The 22,912-nt window shown below is 41.1% G+C and overlaps 1 protein-coding gene across 1 annotated transcript in view; it reads left to right on the top strand.

Annotated features, from left to right (window-relative positions):
• Window positions 1-22,912, top strand: part of LOC100744796 (protein groucho) — a 118,859-nt gene that overhangs the window by 34,276 nt on the left and 61,671 nt on the right. The window contains exons 5-9 of the mRNA XM_012380684.3: window positions 8,158-8,202; window positions 19,851-19,913; window positions 19,992-20,078; window positions 20,255-20,287; window positions 22,854-22,910. Of these exons, the coding sequence (XP_012236107.1) occupies window positions 8,158-8,202; window positions 19,851-19,913; window positions 19,992-20,078; window positions 20,255-20,287; window positions 22,854-22,910 (285 nt within the window). The remainder of the gene's footprint in view (window positions 1-8,157; window positions 8,203-19,850; window positions 19,914-19,991; window positions 20,079-20,254; window positions 20,288-22,853; window positions 22,911-22,912) is intronic.

The following is a 22,912-nucleotide window of genomic DNA, read 5'->3' as shown; positions in this document are numbered from 1 at the left end:
AAGAGTAGAAAGGGAGAGGACGCGACAGAGAGAAGGACAGAGTCGGAAGGCAACAGAGGAAGGGGATGGGGCGTAGGGTGGCAAAGGGAAAAGGGGAAGGGAAAGAGACGGGGGGAATTAGAGACGGAGAGAGAAATTGATGTCGAGGGTTTGTCAACTACCGACAAGTATTATATACGTACAGCCTGACGAGAAGGAGTATTGGTGTAACGTATGTACAGACTGCGAACGTGTCTCTGATATTCTAATTCCACCCCTGTGTATTCCAACCAGCCACCTTTCCATCCCTCCTACAATTCATCCTCCGCGATTTTCATTAGGGTAACGTGCCGCGTAAATCCGAGCGCCGCGGCCGCTTCAACTTTTTCTCCCTCCCTCTTTCTCTTTTTCTCTTTCTCACGCTATCTGTCTTCCTCTTTCTCTTTCGCTCCTTGTCGTTCATCTTCTTCTCGGAATTTCTCTTCCTGTTTCTCTTCTTTTCGCTACGCCACCCCATACATTCCGTGTTCCCGTCCTTTTCAGAACTTTAGCGCACGGATCATCGCCTCGCGACATGTCCTTATCCGATGCATTCTTCTCCAATAGACGCGGCTCGTTACGTTTGCGGAATATTTTTTTTTTTTGTTAAATCGCATCAGCTCTGAATCGATGCACGAATCGTCATAGTTCGTGCGGTATATCAAACACTTTAATCGATGACTATGTCTAATATATAGTTATATGCCTATGATCGATACTATCTGCCAGTGTATGTGTATCGTCGAAAGAGAATAATTTTGTTGCACGTTTCATTAACTGCGAAAACGGAAGAACCACTCGATTATCTCCCTCGGGAAAGGTTTCCGGTAGCTCCTTTTCTTTCTTTTTCCTTTTTTTTTTTTGCATCATCCTGTGTGTCCATTCGAAGGTATCGCGAAGAATCCATTTAGTTTTATCGTGCAATAACCTTTCCGCCGCGCGCGTTGTTCCATTTTTATCGCGAAACGATGGAGTACCGTTAAATTAATTCCCTGAAAAGTATCTGGCAGAGAAAGCGGGGTCGTGCGCGCTCGGATTTATTTCCTCGTTCCTCTTCATTTTATTTGACACTTTAGAAAAAGTTGTTAAATCGATAAGAAATTAATTCGATTTTTATTATGAAAGCGGAACGATTCGCACCGATGAAACGCGCGCGGGACCGACAGTTCGAGGGAAGAGGAACGGCCGGTAAAGACGTGAAAAATATTCTTATGAAAGCAGGTTGCCGTCGGTGCGCGGCACGTTTTTCACCCTTTAAAAACGCAGACTTCCCGATTACCCGCATTTTCCCTCTCTTTTTCTCGCTCCTCTGCTACTTCCTTTTTTTCCCCCCACGCCGTTTCTCCTGCGCGCCCTCTCTTTATCTCTATTTCGTTTTTCCGCAGCGTAACAAATTAAACATAACCCACATCCTCCGGGCACGTTTCTTGATTACTTCTTGTTTTTCCCGTTTGCGTTCACCGTCTGCTTCTTTTTACAGATTTTATTTCCGCCTTTGAAGTTTCTACCGTGCAATTTAGTGTTTTTGTTTTTCCACCCTCCCCTTTTCACCGACGTTTACGAAGTTTCATAACGGTGCACCGACGTCCGTGGGGTTAACTGTTTTCACGAATTTACCGACCCTTCCTTTTCCCCACCACGATGCTTCTCACCCGGGTCTCTCTCTCTCTCTCTCTCTCTCTCTCTCTCGCTTCATTTTTTTGTTTTTTCCACCAAAACCCTTCCCACCCTTTTTCCTTCTTTTTTCCTTCTCCTTTCTTCTCTCCTTTTTTCCTTTTTTCTTCCTTTTTTCTTCCTTTTTTCTTCCTTTCTTTGTGGCAACCGTGTCTTTCGCTATTCAATTTTCTTAACGCTGCCAACGTCGTAACCGTTCTTTCCTGCGAACTTTGTGACTTCTCCCTTTACGTAGCTATCGATCTCACTTACGTCGACGCGCATCCCTTTCCGTCGCTTTACGATCCCGTCGCCCTGCGAAGAGGACAAGAATTAACCGCAAGAGCAAATAAATTTTTTCCTTCGCTCGTCTCTTCTCGTCTCCTGTCCTTCTGTTCCACACCCGCCTCGTCATATTCAACCCTCCCTTTTTTGTCATCTGACAAAGGTAACGACCCGTATCTCGGATTATCGCCGCGATTCTCGCATCGTCGCGGTCGAGTTTGGCTGATTAATTATCCATTAATTGTACGGAAGCGCGAGGCGCGAGCACTCGCGGAAAACATTCGGGAAAGGATGAAAAGGAGAAACAAAGGTAAAACGGGGAGCGACGAGGTGGAAGGAAAGTGCGCGCTGAGTGGTTACGTGGAGTTGAAAAAGAGAGGAAATGGGAAGAGACGGAGAATATATATGGTAGACAGAAAGATATAGACGAGAGTGTAGGGGATGCTGGAAAAGAGAGTAGGCGGTTCAATCACCCTAGCAAAGGCTCGCTACTAAAAGATCCATATCGAATAACCGGAGGGGGTGAAATTATCGGTACAACCCCTATTATTGGGTTCCGAACCACGTGAAAATAGAAAAGGAAAGGTTGCCAGATGAGATCGATACGACCCCTCCTCCCCATACCTCTGTCGACCACCGACAGTTTCTCTTCATCCGATTATCGACTTGGCCCGGCGAACTCTTTTCTTCGTGTTTCGGACTTTCCAACGAACCCAATATACGTTCCGCGATGCGGCCAAGAAGCATTTTATTACGTCACGAATCGAATTAATTCCCGTCCAGGATGTCGATAACGCGCAATTTAGGATGGCTTCTCTCTCTCTCTCTCACTCTCACTCACTCACTCACTCACTCTCACTCTCTCTCTCTCATCGATAATCGCTTCGAAGGATACGATTTTCTGTCTTTTATATTCTATACGATCGACCGATCTATTCCGTGTTATATACAGGGTGTTTCGAAATGGTTGGCTGACGAGTTGCGTACGAGTTCTGTGCGTCGTGATAAGCGAGTTAAGTTTCGGATGAACGTATGTTTTATAACAAATCTTCGTCGAACTATACAAGGGACGTATAAGCAGAGTATACTCGCCCGTACACTCAACTAACTGTATCGCGGAATGTCTTACGTCTGTTTCTCGTCTCATAATGCGAAATTTCAAAATGTATCTCGCGTAATTGGACGCGATGTAAATGTAGAGTGGTTTTGAAATTTTGATCACGTGGAATAAATAAAATATATTTGCATATTTATCGAACGTTGCTTTCGTTGTGATACGTATAATAATATCTTTTTGATGTAACAGTTGAACAAACATAGCGGTAATATGTTTCGCGATAAGTGTAAGTTGCTTTATAAAATGGACATTTTTAATCGGTACGATATCGATCCGGACCGATTAACTCGGTCGAGAAACGATTTGTTAATTCCTATTTGAACGTTCTATCGCGAACGAACGTGGAATAAGTTATATTTAATCTGGCGCCGTTTTTTTCCACGGTGTTCTTCCGTTTCTACCGTCACATAATACGCCGGCAGGTTAATTGATTGCGTTCATTTAAAATTCATCTGCCTTCCGGCGGATGATCAGTCTCGTTAATAATTAATCGCCAAGAAGTCATTTAGTCTATTTTGCAATTTCTTCGCGCACGTGTTTGTGTTACGATATTTGCGTCCTGTCGCTGATGTCGCGATTGTGTCATCTTTATCACAAATTAATTTCCATACTCGCTAATGATAAAATGCGGAGAATGAATAACGTTAACCTTAAACTGCTATAATACAGGCTGATAATCAAGAAGAAGGAAAGTATCAATTATCAAACAGCTCGGCTAGGAATCGTTGCTGTATTAAAAGACAGCTAGCGACCAATGTAGTACTCGGTTAGAAAGAATGGAAAATAAGGATCAATGAAAGTTTCACGTCTTTTTTTTACCCATAACCACATGTTTGCATGGTAGTGTGATATTCTACGTATATTATATCTAGCATCTTGAAATTTGCGTTTTAGGCGAGTTTCCCCGCTATAGTCTTACGTTCTTCTAATAATCGTTGGATCATAAGAAACCAGGGACCCGACACATTCTCACAAATCATAAATATTTCGAGTAACTTCTAATCGACGATCAAACGCATTTTTGTCGTTTCTGTCGCTCCTGTCGTTTATTACGCGATATATTTAACTTTTTACTTAATGCTTCCGCCCCTACGTTCAACAACGACCAATACGTAATGCGATTGTTACGCTCGCAACATAGATCCAATATCGAAACGGATCACGTGTCGCGTTCCACTTAGCTATCGCTTGTATAATAATCGTAACCGTTCGCATATTGTCGATCTACTTAGATAATGGACGACGAGAGGGCGGCATCCAGCTCACCGACAAAACTGATATTACGATAAAGCGGGTTGCAGAGGAAGGCAAGGTCTCTGTGAAAACACGCGTTAGAAGTCGTACTTAGAGACCGACCGATTTCTCTTACCGTTACTTCTGCCATCGTCATCGTGCTCTTTCATCGTGATTATCGGCTGCATTATTAAGTCGGTGTATTTCCGTGGTCGATGTTATCGATCTCCCTGGAGTATTATCTCTCGACCTACGTGTATGCTTTCTCTCGACGGCCAAAGCCAACCCCCTTACCCCCTGAAGCCATTCGTCCTGGAACGAGGGGCTAAAGGCGGACACGCAGCGCTAAGCGACAGTCACTAACCGATTTACGATCGCGCAAGCGCGCTCACCAATCGTATGATACGATGCACTTTAGCGGAACACCGACCGGATCGAACCCCCGTCCAGCCTTTGGACGTGACCCTTGCTTTCTCTTCGTGCTTACCAGCTTACCTCTGTTCCAACCTACCTAGGGATTATCGCTTTTGACTTGTGCCTCCTTCCCGTAATGTTTATAAAAGACATCGTTCGTTCGATACCGTTCGTTATATTCCACACTTCGATACGATCTAGATTTTTATGCGAGACGATCGCGCAGGCGAGATTATTCGTTCTTTCGTTTAGAAATTTTGCTTCAAAGCTCGCTTCGTTCGCGTGAATGTTTTCCCACAAAGGAATACGTTTGAATAATTTGTATTGAGAATATTTTACCGAACTTCCGAAATAGAAGAAACCGAAGAAGCGCGAGGAAGAAAGGGGGATAGAAGATAGGAAGAAAGGAATGCGCGGAAGAAGAAAGAGAGGAAGAAACGCAGGACAGAAATAAGCAAGAAATCAGAAGAAAGAATGTAAAGAAGTGTAAAGTGTAAGGAAAGCGGAGAGAGAGAAACCCGTTAGGTATTTAGGAATTTTTTTTAAGTATTTTTGAGCAGATACTCGTTTCTGTATAAAGCGCTCAGCTTCTTGAAACGGCATCTTTGGAAGCTTGCAAGTAGCATCGGGAAACGTTCGATGATAATCTATACAAGTATTTCGCAAAACACGTGGCCGTAAATTAATTACGTAACAGGTACAAATCGAAGAATTTGCATATCTGTGTAGTTCGCTCCGTTTCTGTCGATCCTCGTTCCATGCGCCTCCTACTCAAACATTTTTACGAGCGTGCTACATATAACGCGTCACGGAATCATCGTGTCAGTGCTGTAATGCGTCCCAGAGCGGGTGGCTGGTACTCGAGTGACTTCAGCTACTAACCAATTTACGATCAGGCGGCCGTACCCACGAATTGTATGTAGTTAACCCAATTGAAGACGTTCGAGTTGCGAGAGAATCTTGTCGCGAGTTTACTCGTCTCGTGAAAAATCTCTTCTCGCTTCTGCTGCTGTTTATACTTGGAAATTAACGGGGCTCGCTTAACGTTCAACGAACGATCTCGACGGCGTTGGTTTCACGCGACAAATAAAAGCAAGTTTTTCGTAGACACCGACGATGAAACCTTAGCTCGATCGATCGTGTCGCGGCAGAGAAACACAGGATAATTTATTCGGTCGTTGGCGTCGTCGATAATCAATTTTAGCCCTCAACCGGTGGGGTGAAATACTCGTTACATAACTAGCCGGCTGAAGTTAATTCTCCCTCCATTACAAAGCACGCTGGAATATGCCCGATTTATCTGATTAAATACGCAACTGCCGCTTGACGCGGATTAAGTTGTTATAGAAGCATCGGCTGTAAAATCCGATGTGGAAAGTATTTGGCAAATGGTGGATTAATTTTATTGCTTTCGTTCGTGTATTACGTGGGCGATATACGATCGTTAACGTTGCGTTATTTCAAACGGGCACAATTCGAAGAACCGCGGATAAGATAATACGCGAAATTTTGCAACGATGATAATGTAACCTCTGTCGTTAAGACGGACAAGATTTTATATTGGGGCGAGTTGAAAAATAGTTTTAGGATTTACGAGGTATAATTAATAATTAGGATTACGATAATTTAGAATCTAGAGATTATTAATAAACGATAAACGATAAAGATTCGATACAGCGGATATCCAATAATAATTTTTTAATCGTAAAAAAGTAAGGGTGGCTGATTCTAAACGAACGTTGGGAAGAAGTGGACTTGTATGAAATTTTAACTTTGGAAAAAGGTAGAACCGTTGACCCAGGTAAAGTTGATCGCAATATAACTTCGGTCTACGCTTTGCGCTTAATTAATTCCTACTTAAAAATTCAAATGACGTAATATCTTGTCGATACTTGAAAATCTCACTACTCTTATCGATGCAACGATCGCGTTACGGTTCATCGTGTATATTCAGGGCATTGTCAATACAACGATCATATAATCGAAAATCGGTAAAACTCGCTCGATGACGTTTCGCTATCGATCGTATAGCACCACGGAACAGCAAGTGTTCGCATAAACATCTGTAAAATTTCTTTCGAATGGTTGTTAGCTTTCGTCGCTCGATTCGTTCTCTGAATATTCAAAATGATAGAATACTCTTCGGATAATCCTTGTACGTTCTCAAGAACTCAGTTTCTACGTAGAAAGGATCATGACCGAAAAAGAAAAAATATTTTGAAACAAAAATCTCCTCGTCAGTTTCCATACCAACCTACCAACGAGGGATTAACATTCCAAATTCTACCGCTAAAGTGGTTTTTCTTTTTCGTCTCGACGTTAGGTCAGTTTGAACCTTGGGCAATGCTCGACTGAGGCAGCATGCGAGTCTCGCGCCTTCAAGGGACAAAAGTGGTCGGTTGATCCGACTCGTTCGCGAGAGAACGTTGTAATGATCCTTTCTTTTGTACGCTAGCTTCGTAACAGCGAAGAAAGGAGTGAAAGGGAACAGGAAAGGAAACAGTGGTACGGTGGTTCTCGTTTCGTCGAGATTTACGAGAAGCCTGTTGTATTTATTAAAAGTTTTGTACCAACCGGGTTCCCTGCTTCTCGTGAAAACTCTAGAGCGTCTGAAACGATATTGTGAAGAAACAGAAGTTAAGTATCGCTAATGAAAGAAAGGACAGGGAGCCGGTTGGAACTCCGATCTCGCCAACGTTTCGCTCATTCTCCTAACCAGGGCCATCGAACGTTGACAGGATTCATTGTTAATCTATCGTACAACATGATCGGTGCAAAAGATCGTCGTAGTTAACTCTTGCTTCGGCTCATCTTCGATCGATTCGTATTTTTCTATCTTTAGAAAAGTTCTTAGATTTCGAACAGATTATTTTTACTTGCTGTTGAATTTCTTAAAATAGCGATTCTAGACTTTTTGTCTTTGGTTAAAACTGGATCGAGATTCAGACGTATTAACGTTCGAAAATCGTAGTAGGATTAAACTTCTTCTAACGATGAAATGATATTTTCTGTTTGAATTAGAATTTTGAAATAATGGCTGTTTCAGATCGTCGTTGTTATTTACTTTAAGTGAAACAGACAACGATAACAGGCGCTTGAGAAACAGTAAACCGTAATTCTACATATCCATGCATGTAAAATATGTTTTTTTTGCAATTTCAGTTGTAAACCTTCCTTTCTCAGAAAGAGCGATACAGCAACCGTTGTATTAAAATTCGACGATCTGTCTCGATTGTATTAACCTCTACTTTTATATGTTCACACGCTATGAAAATAACATATCGTGAAAAAGTGAGGCTATCGAATCAGAATGTCGCGATTTTTCGGCCCAAAACGATCAACCAACAATCTCACGAATATTACCACGTAGCTTGATCACGACGCACGAACGTGTATAAAAAGCGATAATAAAATATCTCTGCTTCTTTCTGTTACAGTACTACGAAATGTCTTACGGCCTAAACGTGGAGATGCACAAGCAGGTAAGCGAGAATTCCGTCGAAACAATTTCTTTCGGCGCTTTATCATTCATATTCACGCAGCTGAAAGGAAGAGCTCTTTATCTCTGGCGTAAGGTAGCCGAAAACGTATACGGTGAAGTTTCCCGAACGAGAGACGTTAAGCCGGAGCGGCGGCCGCTTAAAGAACGTCGGCCTGATTTCTATCGCGCTACCGCGCCAACGAGGGTAGGAGTTTAAGGATCAAAAGATTTCTCGTTAATTAAGTTCGGAATATGCCGGCCGATCCTGATGGTGTCTAGCGGCCGCCCCGTAGTCACGGATCACAAAAACGAAAAGGGGGTGACGACGCATCTGGTCCGGGAAATCGTGTAATTTTGGCTAATTAGGGGAAACACTGGGCCACATCCCCCTTCTGTCAGCAATTTTCTTAAAAGCGACCACGACCCCTCGTTGCACGCGAGCTACCTAGATCTCTCTCTCTCTCTCTCTCTCTCTTTTCCTCTCTATCTCTTCCTCTCTCCCTCTACATTGTGAAACGGAGGATGGGGAAGAGAGTCCTAAACTCCCAAACAACCCTCCCTGACACGACGAGCTGATATTCATTAGCATTAGCGGCCGATCATTTCTCACCCTTGTACCCAGGGGCGTTGCTTAATGGGGTGCAAGCCTGGGGACAGGGTAGGGATAGGGCCGTCGCGTCGTCGAATAGGCCGGTCCACCATTAAATCGGCGCGAAATTGCGTCCGGTGGCTCAAGTGGCAAACTAGTTAGCTCAGGATGCTTTATAGCCGCGTTGTTATTGCCGTGTACGATTTGCGCTTCGAATTGATACGTAACCGTTAAAACGTGTACCGGTTAATCGACTCGTTAGGCGATCAACGATTGTGTTTAACCTTGCGATGGCTGGATGTACGGGCGCAGGATATCGTTACGTCATATTGGTCCGCGTTACATTGGAAAAGTTCACGCGTATCCTCCGTGGAAATACAATTTTATCGATGTAATTGGAACTCGGAACAAGTTGCGATTCGCAACTTTCCATGTTAGGCAATTTACCAGCAAGCATAAATAAGCTTCTGATAGATTGGCTGGTATAGATTATCGACACATACGTTGCGCCGAGGCGATTATTCCATTATCTCGATATACCTCTTCCGAAAGAAATTACCACCATAAGCTTATTTATCATAACGAGACGACAGAAACGCATAAATTTCATGATGAATTTAAGCAAACGATTCTTATGCCTGATCGGTTTTTCTGTGCACCAAGCTGAACAACGTGGACTCCGAACGGCTAATATATTCATAGAAGGTTTGTACAAGTGTTGGAATTCTTTCACGAGCCGCTGTGCGCGTTATTGCGCGGCTGAACGACGTTAACGCGATAAAAATCGCGCGATCGAAAAAAATAACGTGCTTCAACGAAGGTCTCCGTTTGTTTCAAGCTTCGTTCGAACGCCTGGAAACGATATACTATTTTGTGTCGGGGCAAATGAGAATAAGTGGTTACTCGATACGCTCGTATAATTGCTAATGAACTCATAGGAGGGCAATAAAAGTAAGAGTAGGAAACGGAAAATCGCCGGTCGCCACGAAATCAATCCCCTTCGGGCGTATCGGCGCGCGACGACAAATTGCTGCGAACGCCGATGTAACACGGTTGGACCGGCTCTCCAGCCTTCTAACGCTAATTAAAGGAGAAATGAAAAGTTATTGGTTCTTGGCGATCGGTTAATTAGCCGTGATAACGGTTGCGCTAGCGTGATTATGGAAGATCGCCGATTTTTCCACCGAATTCACCTTTTCCCTTTCTCTCCTTCCTTTCCTCTTTCTGTTTTTATTTTTTTATTAATCGCGAACGTTTAAGCAAACAGATAAACCCGTGGAATTTATCGAACGTGTCCGATCAGTTCATCGTTGTATCGTAAGGGTTCGTTTTTACAGTTATAGTATTTACACTATGCCGGTGAAAATAGAACGAGACGAAAATTGATTTAGATTTTGTCAATCGAACTGTTAGTGTAAATATTCGCGCTCGATTCTCCATCCAGTTATCTACGATTATTCGGGTAATTACTTTATACGCGATTCTTGCCAATCCCCTTAACCCTGTCGCGTCTTTTCTTTTATTTTCGATCCAATCGTATTTCTTTTTTATTATCCAAAGGATTTTTTAAGTTCGAGAAAAATATAAAACAGTTGCCGCTAACTTCTAGTTGATGTATCGTGAGATGTATAAAAGCTTTTAGAAATATTATCAAATTTACAAATAATGAAAAAAGAGAAAAGAGAGGAAACAAAAAGTTGTTAGTCAAAAGTAGAAATGCAAAGAATATACTAGTCATATTACTTTATCTAACAGATACCGATAATCGCAACAGTTCGTGTCGAATATTTTAATTGCGATAAAAGCAAAAATTGTCACGACGCGATAACGTTCGTCTTGCTATTTATCAGTCAACGCGTGTAACCTCTCGTTTCATTTTTATGCCAAAACTTTGAAACCACGCTATGAAAGCTATCGGTTGAAACGTCAGATAGATCGCGATATAAGAATCCGAAAACCATAGCGGGTTCGATTCCTCGGTCACTCGCACCCTCCGTCCGCGAATTAAAATGCGTAAAAAAAAAAAGAAAAAAAAATTGATTACGTTGCCACTTGTACGAATCTCAAGCTTCCCGTTCTCAGCGCTCCCTCTCTCTGTTTCATCGTTTTAGCGTAAAAGGAAGTTAGGTAGAGGAGTTGGTGGAAAGAACGTGAGAGAGGGAAGAGAGAGAGAGAGAGAGAGAATAAATCACCCTCCGTTTGGTTGTCTCCGGCACTTAGCCGGCTTTCGAATCGCGGTCTTCGGTCCTCGTTCCTTTTCAATTTGAGCACCGAATGAAAACAATCTTCCTCTACGAGGTTAGACCTCTCCCTCTTCATCTCTGCCTCTCTCTCCCTCTCTTTCTCTCTTTCTATCCCTCGTTCTCTCTGACAACCTTCCCCCTTTCGTTTTTACCCTTTTTATCACGGCACCGTTGGCGAGTCTCTCTGATTTCATCCTTCTCGTTCTGTCACTCTCGCTCCCATTAGTCCTGTGACGCTGCTTCCACTCTTTCCCTTCTGTTCTCCACCCTCTTTCGTGTCCATCCCCCATTCCACGTCCCTCTTACCGCCCCAAGTCGACATTTGCCTCCCACTCGGCCCGTTCGAGCCCGCAACCACCACTTTACCACTCGCTACTCGACTAACTCGAATTTGTTGGCAATGTCCCAGTTCTTATGCCCGGCTCTTTCTCTCCTTTCGCCGATCCCTTCCACGCTCTTCGAATAATTGTACAACGCGGCCTATACACGCGCTCACCGACGCCAGCCACCCATGCGATCACGTGCACGGATACTTAGAGGAATCGACCATGGTATACGGTTGCGAATATGCTGCAGACAGGATGGCGTAGTTAGCGAGTTAGGAAATCGATCAGCGGCTGATTTTTTGTTTTTATCGAAGACAGGCCACGAGGGATGGAATTATTGGAAATTAGGCAGAGACGGGGAGCGAGTGATTTCTTGCGCGATACTGTCGCATCGTTACGCGTTAAACGTGTTTATCGTGTGTCATGGATCGTACGAGATTTATTTGAGAATTATATGAAGAAAGTTGCGTGATGCGTATAGAGGACAATAGGATAATAGAAGAGTATTATACAGGATGTGCGGTAGAATTATCTTTCGATATATTTCCTATTATTTTCTACAGCTTGGAATCATTGTGCCGGTAAATTATTAATTCCATCGTATGAAGGTAGGTCGTGATTTAATGGTGGAATTTGATATAATAGATCTCGCTACGTGTTACCCGAGACTTTTACTTTGATGTGATTTCATGTAATTTAATGTTGTACAGGAGGTGTGGGCGACGCGGTTATTTTGTTGATTTACGACTCGTTGAAAATGTGCCAGCATCGCTGCTCGCAAGACCGTGTCTGTCTGTCGTGTTAAGGGACCATAGATAAATAATATTTCGAATCTAAATACCAGTTTTTCTTTTTATTAATTTCATACCATATATATCATTATTTTTTTTTCTTTAATAAAATAAATACTCGTGATTCTTACAATGTAATCATAAAAATGGGAAAGAAACGCGGCAAGTTGAGAATTTGACAGGACCAGCATCGTTGTATCACGTAGTTTCTTAATAGATCTTACGATAGTTGAATTTATTTATTACTAGTTAGTTTCTAAAATCATTCGTTCGAGTGTCGACTAAATCGGACGGCGGAGACGATCAAAAGTCCGCTGTCTTGAAAATAGAAATAGCGCATGAAAAATATTCGCTCTAGAATCCTTACCATTTTAATTAAAAAGATACTCTGTTGAAAATATATTAACGCTAGTTCAGCGAAGATCGATTCTATTCACCTCATCGCTTTCTACATTTGCGTATAATTATTTCATCGAACAATATAGTTAATCGTAATGTTTAAGTGGATGTTATTATCTGATATTATCTTTGGTAAAAATTCTTTCGTTTTACCGCTATAAAATAAAATATTCGACGTTCGTGACGTAGGTAACGAGAAACGTTGTATTACTTTCTAACAGTTAACGTTATTAGCAAATGTAATATTGCTTCGCTTCTACAGTTAAGTAATATTGTTTTTATTACTTATGCTTGTCCTCGCAAACGAAATATTAATGCCGTACAAACTGTTGAAGTTGGACGCAAATTAATTTAATTTCTGTCCTGAAAATCCAAAAATCCATTATGAAAGACATTACAATCGCAAGCTTCTTTTCTTTGTGTCTCGTTTATCGTGCTTCCCCTTAATTGTCACCAGCTTCAAAATCAAAGTACTTCATTTCCAACGGAAATACGGAAAGCATTTTATTAAAATACGTTTTAGCATCGGTAACTAAACGTTACTTTATCGAGTTCCTTAGCGGTCGAACGATAAAACAGCCGGATGAAAAATCCTTTACGCGAGGCCATGGGGCCGAGGTTACGTCTGTAGCAGAGGTAAAAACTTTTATTAGCACGACGCGAACCACGCGCTCGTAGGCAAGAGAGAGCGGCATTCGATAAAGTTAAAAGTTACCGGAGTCGCGCCTCGAAGAACGGCCACTCCACTGGCTGGAAACACGACGACAATGCCATCGAAACGGGCATTCTTAGCTCTGATTAATCGTTCTCTCTTTCTCGATTCCGTCGATTGTTTTGATTTTCAAGGGTGCTTCGACAACAAGCGACGCCGTGCTTCACGCTATCGTGATTTCCATCGGAAATGAGATTTTTCCGAATGGCGTGGCGCTTAAAAAAAAAAAGAAGAAAAAAAGAGCGAGAATGAAAAAAAAAGGAAGATAATAAAAAGCGCAGCCGACTGTGAAAAAGGAAAATATGAAAGAAAGCACGGACTAGGATAAACTGGCTCGCGTTAAGGGGTAGGGGGTTGAGATTTAAAAGGGGTAAGAGGGTAAGGGTTGGCAGAGGGTCGAGAAAGAATGCACAAGCGACGAGACTGGCACGTAACGCTCTTGCTTCGTTCAGCCAACGAGAACTCGTTGGATAGGTTCGCAGCACACCTATCCGATAACGCTTATCGCTTAATTGAAAGGCTCGTCCTCGGGGCGGCTGCGTGCTCGTTGTGTCCTGCTCAATTAAGCCACGATCTATGGCAATATGCCGCGAATCCGTCACGCCGCAGACTTTCCATCGCTACGCAAAACATCGTGCGCTTAATGATACGGCTTTGTATTAGCGCGCGCCGAACAATTTACTAATAAATTTATTGCCGATTCTTTGTCAAGGAAATTTCAGTATTTTCGTAGTCAGAGAACGGCAAGCGTCTCGTCGTACTCGTGAAATCGTGGTACGATGACAGTCGTTTAAAATCATTCGACTTACGCCCAAAACAGGGTCCCCTGTTTTTAATACTCGTTTGACGCGTTGCGAATTAACACATCGAGTCTCGCATTGTCTCCGAGTTTTAAATAGCTCTAGGTACATATGCGTACCATCGGTGGTGTATCTCGTATATCTTGGAAACGTAGGTAGCTCGAGCAGAAGATTCAACGATAGGATACGCGAGATGTACGGGATATTAAACGCGATATTAAACGCGTTATTAAACGCGTTAAGTAGGGTTAACCGTATATTCTTGGAATTTGGCCTGTTGGAAAACGGAAGGTCGTCCCTCAGCGAGAAGAATATTCGTATCGCCGTCGGCGTTCGTCGATACAAGAGTAACTACCATTTCCCATCGCGGGTGCGCCCGGCGTCCGATAAAAAATGTGCAGGCTGACCAATTGCATATAACTCACCCTGCCTTTCCAGTTCTTCCTGCCTCCATGTATATATACGTCTATCTATCCGCGTGCGTTCGCGTCTCTCTCTCTCTCTCTCTCTCTCTTTCTCTCTTTTTCTTTTCCTCTTTTTTCTCTCTCTCTTTTTCTCTCTACTTGCTCCCTTCCCCGGGATTCTCACGTTCTCTCTCTCTTTCGGTAGTCGGGGCTCGCTTTTCCAGCACTCGGCCCCGTCCATATATACACATATTCCGGTGATGCGCGCGCGTACACACACGAGCACCTTGGGCGGCACACGCATGTCGACCTACGGACGTGCGCGCGCGCGTGTGTGTGTGTGCCAGCGTGTGCAGGTTTACACGTATACGATATCCACGGCCACGTACACGTACGCGTTCCAGGGGTCGTGTATTCGAGTTCTTTTATTTAGCCCTGCGGGGGTAGCAGAGGGTTGAGTTGAGCGAGCGAAACGAGGGTGCGGTGGGCTGGGGGCGATGACATCGATTTTTTACCCGTTGCTAATCTCAATGTTACCTCCTCCTCCTCCTCCTCCTCCTCCTCCTCCTCCTCTACTCTCTACCTCCTCTTCCTCTTCCTCTTTCCTCCTGCCGTTCGGCCACCTCCATCTACCCTTTTTTCACCCCTGCTACCACCACCCTCTTCTATATCCACCGCGACCCTCTTCGTTCTTCCCCTTCTCTCTTTCAATCTCTCCCCTGCTTCTCCACCTCCTCTCTCTCTTTTACCACCTCCTACGCCTCCTCCACCCTCGGACCATCCGTTCTGCGGGAAAATGTGCATGTGCATCGGGCACATTCGAGAAGGAATAACCATTTTTTCGTACCGGACAACACTTGCGCCGCGTCGCCCCGCTGCGCCGCGCGTAAATTCTCCTCGTCTCCCGTTCATCGCCGTTCTCTAACCCTCTTTCTCCCTTTCCATCGTTCTCTTCGGGATGTATTCTCCGTCTCGCTTGCGTGTTCCCTGCCTCTCCGTTGTTCGTTGGACTTCCGCTTTTTTCTATCTGCGTCTCTCCGCTTCTCTTTGTCTATCGGCTTCTCTTTGTCGGTTTTTTCGTCCAGGCTTTTTTTCACCGCGCACCCTTCTTCTCCGCCACCTCCCGGATTCGGACCCAGGCCGAAATCGAACTGACGTGGACGCGGCAGTTTTCCATCTTTCTGTCCCCCGTGGGAATAATGACATTTTTTCGGATCGAAGCTTTAGACGCGCCCCTGCGACGTCGCCCGCTACTCTCGCGACATACGAAAATCATGAATATTTCGAACAGTCGCGGTGCGAGTAAGCCGAAGATCGTTCAGTTCCAGATCGACTTAACGGAACGGAGATAAAAGGAACGCGGGTATCGAGATCCTAAGAAATTTCTCGGAAATTCTGTTTTACCGCTTTCTTATTCCTGTCAATGAACAATTCGATCGAAACGATCGTTTTGTCGAAACATGCGATTCGTAATCTTCCGTAGCATTTTGAATTTCATATTTAGAGATTCGTGTGATTCGCGGTAAAATATGTGGATTAAATTGCGTTTGTACGTTTCATTTTCCTGTATCTTTCGTTTCTATTCTTTTATTTCTTTTTTTTTTTTTTTTTTTTTTTTTTTTTTTTTTTTTTTTTTTTTTTTTTTTTTTTTTTTTTTTTTTTTTTTTTTTTTTTTTTTTTTTTTTTTTTTTTTTTTTTTTTTTTTTTTTTTTTTTTTTTTTTTTTTTTTTTTTTTTTTTTTTTTTTTTTTTTTTTTTTTTTTTTTTTTTTTTTTTTTTTTTTTTTTTTTTTTTTTTTTTTTTTTTTTTTTTTTTTGGTGCATGCTTCTCCATTTGGTCGTCGATATCTTTAAAGTCTAACGATATTTATGGTAGAAATTATGATTTCGTTGCGAAGAACGTGAATAGATTTCGTGGAATCTTAATTTATAAAACTGAAGATAATTAATTAAGTAATAAATTACTCGACAAATTTCTCAGCGTGTTATTCCTAAGATTTAATAGCCGACACGAACACGCTTGTTCGGAAGAAAATCGTCCAGGCAAAAGCTAAACGTATGGTACGTGTTTATTCTTGCAAATGGAAATTGAAAACGCCGATTTCGTTGCAGTTTTCATGAAAACGTAACGTTAAGACACGAAACAGCAGGGAATGATGGAACGCAATATAAAAGAAGTGTAATGTATCGCGGATGAAGCACCATTCTGCAAATAGAGTATTAATTTGCGCACGGGTAATGTTATTAGTAAGCTCCGATGCAATTAGGCCGTTATATTGGCGCTTTGCAGTAGATGCTCCGATTGCGTGTCGATCTCCGTAATGTTGATTACTGTACATATTTGATCGCATTCGTTGAATTATTGAAACTAATCTGTTGAAATCGCGTAATAGACGCGTACGCCTGATGCTGCTGTTTGTTAGCCGTGATTCGATATAGGTGTGTCAACTGTTTGCGGTTCGATAAGTGTTCTTGCTGTTTGTCCGTCTCTATGAAATACTTTCGGATATGTAGCGTGGGACTGTACGATTAAAATGCTGAAAAAAAAAAAAGGAAGAAAACAACAAGAAGTTGGAAGATCCTTTCACTTGCATTTATCGCGCGATACAGCAAGAAAAATTAGAATTAACAAAATCTCAGACACCGTACACTTTACGAAAGTATCTGCAAATTTTGATTCGTAAACGTTTAAAATATATTCGAAGTAAATTCACATGGAAGCATTGAGAAGAGGTTGTGACTTCGTATCCTGTTAAAAACGTTGCTATTAAAATATTTCAACGAGATACAAGGACACACGCTCGAAGCAAGCGAGCAATCAGGTTGCAGGATGACGGAAATCAGTAGAATTACGCGGTGAAAAAGACCCTGTCGAAATAAGGTGCGCTCGATATTTCAGCATCCGATGATTATGAAGCGTTTCAATATCGAAACGAGTTTTATGACGTTTCTCCGGTCGCGTTCGTCCCCTTTCTTTTGTAGTCATTGTGAACGCGTCACGTGGCCATCGATGTAATCGTGAATCGATTTGATCGACGAGCATTAACGAGTGACTCTATTCCGCCTTCGGAAACTGTGGTGCAGGACAAGCCGGGTTCACGTGCCCGCTAAACGCTCGTCACGTGTCGTACGATCGTTGCCGCAACGTTAACCCCGAATTTCATGACGTTTGCAGGCTGTTTTCGCGACTCGTTGCTCTACCCGCTCTGCCCGCTCTTCGATTTTTCAATTAATTCGTCGTGTTATCGGGGATGCGCGCATTGAGATTCTGCATATCGCGATATTAAACTCTATTATTGCTTCCCTTTTTTCCTGTTCTGTTTGTCTTTTGTTTTTAGCTTTTTTTTTGTATTTCATAAACCATAGGAAGCAATACCATCGTGTTTGATCGCTTATTAGCCTATTGGCTGTGACTATGCTCCGACATTGTCGCGCTTTATGTCAAACGATTAAAGCGTGAACGTTACAATTTCAGCGAAATGTAAATGGTTATTAACAATTGATACACCTTGTCCCTATTGTGGATTTATTTATTAAGTCGAATCAGCGTTGCTGGGCTACTTTTATTTGGCGATCTCTGTGCTAACATTTGAAAGTTTGTGAAAGTCCAAGAACATGTAATACAATGTGTTTTTTTATTTCCTTATTTCGGTAGACGAGTATTTGTAAAATTGATGCGTGGATACCATAGACCGAGACATTTAAATGGTTATTAAAAAATCGATACCCTTTGTCTCTTTTATCGATTTATTTGTTAATTCAGGGATACTGTTATGCAGACGTTTTCGATAACCTCTGCGTTAACCATTTAAAAGTTGACTAATTTTTAGGAACATGTTCGTCGTTTCTTTATTCTATTATCTTGTTATATATTTGTAGAGTTGCGTGAAAGAATTTTTTTTACTAATTACGTTAAACATACGAAGTATACGCAGCTTCGTAATATCACAGAGGTAAATTTTAAAAAGGTTGAATAGTTAATAAAGAAACGGTGGTATTTTTCAGTTTCTACTCTTTTTTTACGTAATTTCCTACAAGCTAAGTTACTAGCGTATCTACGATTCGTTTTAGAGCAAAACGTGTACAGAGATATATATTCGTTGATAATTTATAGAATATTTACTTTGAGAATTAATGGTATAATTTTGTTACAAATGTCGTACGCAATACGTATTTATAAAAATATTTTACGACGATACGATAAAATTGATCTGTGTTGTGCGACGTTTAAAGTACGATACTACAGCCTCGATTCGTTTAATATGATTAAAAGATATTGATTTTGTAAGCAGTGTGCGCATAACGAAATACGTAGAAAGTTTTTGTTTTGTATCTTTGATAATTTTAATGCGTACATTTGTCACGTTACAATTTGCATTTGAACTTTTTACACAGTCTATCGTTTGCTTTAATCATAGTCGGACTAAACATTCTGCCGCGTTTTAGCTTGCCTGTTCAACGTGTGGATTAAACGTTCAAAGGGTTAAATATACATTGTCGGTCAAAAGTAAGGGATAATCTGCTTTAAATGCAGATTATAGTTCAGTAGTACGTGAGCCTCCAATTTAATTTTAAATAGGTTTATTGGATTACTGTGATTTCAAATTAATCCTTATTTTCCCAATTAAAATTGTGTTGATATTAAGTTAAATCGAAAGAAACAAAGTTCCGTCAATTTTAAGATTATCGAAGGATAAGGAAGCTAGCTCGATCAAAAAAGAAAAAAAAAGAAGTTTAATACGGTAGAATATTAATTGATCATGCAACCAAGCACAAGCAACTGGTCATGACACACGCTGCTGCGACGATTAAATTTTCTTGATAATTCGACAACTTCATTTTCGTAGAAGAGAAAATCCTGTACTCTAAGTTATTTTACAAATAGTAATATCAAACGGGAATAGAAAATTTATGATAAAAACGTGATAATTTGTTTCGCTTTGTCACGCTTGTCTTTCGTTCTTTCTTTTTCATTCCTCGATCTTCCATTAATCGATGTTTTACTGTATTAATCGTGATATCTTTCACTGATACTGAATATAAAGAATATATGGAATATATAGAAATCGACACTCTCATTGAATAATATGAAAAAAGTTCAAACTACCTCTGTTTAAACGTCGAGTGATAGGTAACTTTCGAAAGGTATTGTATCTAAACAATTGCAGAGAGGTTTAATAAAATTGAAAAGTTAGACCCAATGAAGGATCGATTGTAGCGTCACAATGTCAATTTGCAACGTCATCTCGCGCTTCAGACATTTTCCATTTTCCAACGAGCTCTTTAAACGTACTACAATGTTTCACGCGAGAGGAAAGTTGGAAAGTGTCAAACGTATCGATCGTAACGCGTTTTCTCTGATGTTGCGTTTCTGTTCCATTTTGCAGACCGAGATCGCTAAGAGGTTGAACGCGATAATCGTCCAGCTACTCCCATTCCTGGCACAAGAGGTGAGTCTTTGACTTTCTGTTTGGCACGTGTGCCGTACAATCTCACGATCGAGAGTGACAACGACGCGATAATGATAGCATGGCTTGCAGCATCAGCAGCAGGTGGCCAATGCCGTAGAGAGGGCGAAGCAAGTCACGATGTCCGAGCTGAACGCTATTATTGGGGTGAGCTTCCTTCTTTACAATTGATTCTATTAACTTCGTACTTTTGGCAAGCAGCTGGCCATTGATCTTGGCACGGTATGCGTTGCATCTCGATCTTCTTGCGTTTCGATTTTATTCTTCTATTTAATTCACGTACAATCATCGTCCACTAATACTTGTTATATGCCCTTTTACAGCAACAGCAACAACAGGGTTTGCAACAGCTATTGGTAAGTTTATTTTCTTCTTCTTACGGTTGGTTATTCGCACAATGATATCGCGCGTGTACGTATCTGAAAAGTGACACAGATTCGAGCAAGCTTTCGAAAAATCTGCCTTGGGCAAAGCAAACAAGATTATTTTGCAAGCTTTCGCGCGAATTATTTCCTGTAAGAAGAAACGGAAGATTAGTCGTGCCACGTGAAGGAAAACATAAGAGATTGACGAAGAAAAAGCAGAAACGTGTACGCGAGTAGATAGACGGTCTCCAGCGGTTAGAGTTAAAAAGGAGTCGAGCGAAATGGAACGATTAAGGGGAATAAACGATTTGAAGGGAATTTCAGTATTTCTCGGAGTCTAACTCGGAACTTCTTAATTTATACCGTGGCAATTAGAAATTAGGTTAACTCGTTTGAAGAGGGTCGCGGCCACTTGGGCAAGCGTGAATGCACAATCATTAAAACATTTATTTCACGTTGATCCGTGTTTCTTATTTTGTAATTGGGTCGCTGCTTTATGCGTATTAATTGAAACGGGTATGAAGATATTCCGAAGTCATTTTGAGAACAGCTGCACATGTTTTTTTCTTGGTCTTGATGCTAACGAATTATCTTCATTTCTACAGCGTATTCAGATCCATCGATTGTGTCTGGCTTACGAGTTTTTACGATTCACCGACTCGCGACTGTCTTTTAAATCTCAAATTCTTTCTCGCAGTCTCTCTGAATGCAATCTCAACGTAATCTGAAAAATAAAAATGCAATATAAGAATTATGCGAAGTAAAATTACCTCGACGAATTCGACGTAATTTTTGTCAAGCTTAGAAAACGCTATATCGAAGTTTAAAAATCAATTCCTACATTGTAGAATTTCGAAATCCAGATGTATCTAATGCTATTACGCAACTAGTTGATCAACGCGAAGAATGAAAAATCATCATTTACAATCATTTCCCCAGTAATATTACAAGCAAAACGATATGTACGTTTAAATATGATATTTTCAAAATTACGTATAGAAAAATAAGGACATACGGTATACTGAAACATTTCAATCTGAGATAATCTGAGACATTTGACAGTCGTTTAACTTTTATTTAAACTCGATCGTGCAAATCGCAAGCTTAAGTATTTTTCAGTTAAAATTAACATTTACCGGTACGGTTTGGTGCATTCACGACAAACTGAACACAATAGCGTTTACGTGTGGGTATTTCGACGATACACAGCCTGCTTCATCAGAATCGGATGAGACATTGATACTAAGGTGTCTATTCTGATGTGTTCCTATTTGTAGTTGAATACAAATACACGGCTCTAGCATGAGTGTCTCGTCTAATCCTGACGAGGCTAGTTTCAATGGTCAGATGCTAGTATACAAATGTTATTGGATGCAGTTTACACCTGGGAGTTTAACATCCTATTGAAATTGCTTGATGACAAATTCACCAACGAGATCTATTTTATAATTTCGAAAATAATTACCTCGAGGGTAGTTCTCAAATTTATCTCTCTGGCTGATGAAGTTACTATTACTGAGAAATTGTTGGCAACAGTTGGCAAATTTTTGATCTACGTATTTTCGAATACCTGTTTTGGTCGCGACTTTGAACGATATTTTTGTTATTTTATGTTAGCGATACGCTTGAATCTGGAGTTATACGTTGGTACTTTAATTTCATATTCGTTCGTTATGATTGCAAAGAGGAACCTAGATATACTATATATTGCCAAATATATCAAATATACGATCATAATAAAAGTAGTATAACGAAAAAAAATTGGCATATATAATCAAATTTCTATCTGGATAAAATTCAATATTAATTTCACCAAACGCGTCAACATATTTTTCAACAATAGCCGAAGCAAGAAATCGGAACCCTGTCGTTTCGACTGGTTTGTAAATCAAATTTTTTAAATTTTTATTTAACGCTTAACTGGAAAAGGAAGAAACTCTAATTAACGAAATAGCATTATATGAAAGTAGAATCGAATTTTGCTATACACAATCTTTAATTTTTCTCGTGTGAATTTTCATACATGGTACCAATTAGGGGTCAGCAGGAATCTGAATACGTATCAAAAAAGAATCAGTTGCTATTGTCTAGAAATCACGGGACGTTTATTGTTAGATTTAGCATAAGTTGGAACAGTCACCGATTGCTTTCATCAGAAACTCGTTATACGTAATTACTAAACGATATTGAAGCTTATTAACCACGCACATCATACACAAACATAAATTCCACCATATGTCGAATACTCTACTACGCACGACATATGTTATTAAACCTAACATCTAAAAGTAACAAATATCCCATAACCGATAGACAACACTGTACATGCCACCGTTAAAACTACGCTTCAACTATGCCTCACTCGAACGATGAACCTCATCATCCATCTAAAAAGTTCTAATTCCATCCAAACCATCGTCGACTCTCAACAAAAACAAAAAACAAAAAAAAAAGAAAAAAGAAAAAGAAAAAATAAACACTACAAAAAGAGCCACACACAAAAAGCCACGTAAACCATGAAGAAAAACGTAAGCGTGTCGATTGTCGGTTGTTCTAGCAACAGATTCACGCGCAGCAGCTGCCACATGGTGCGGTCGTCGGTGGTCTTCCACCGGC

This window comes from Bombus impatiens, unplaced genomic scaffold (genome assembly GCF_000188095.3).
Source record: "Bombus impatiens unplaced genomic scaffold, BIMP_2.2 scf_0106, whole genome shotgun sequence".
NCBI classification, from domain to species: domain Eukaryota; kingdom Metazoa; phylum Arthropoda; class Insecta; order Hymenoptera; family Apidae; genus Bombus; species Bombus impatiens.
This window is presented reverse-complemented; position numbering and strand designations above follow the sequence as displayed.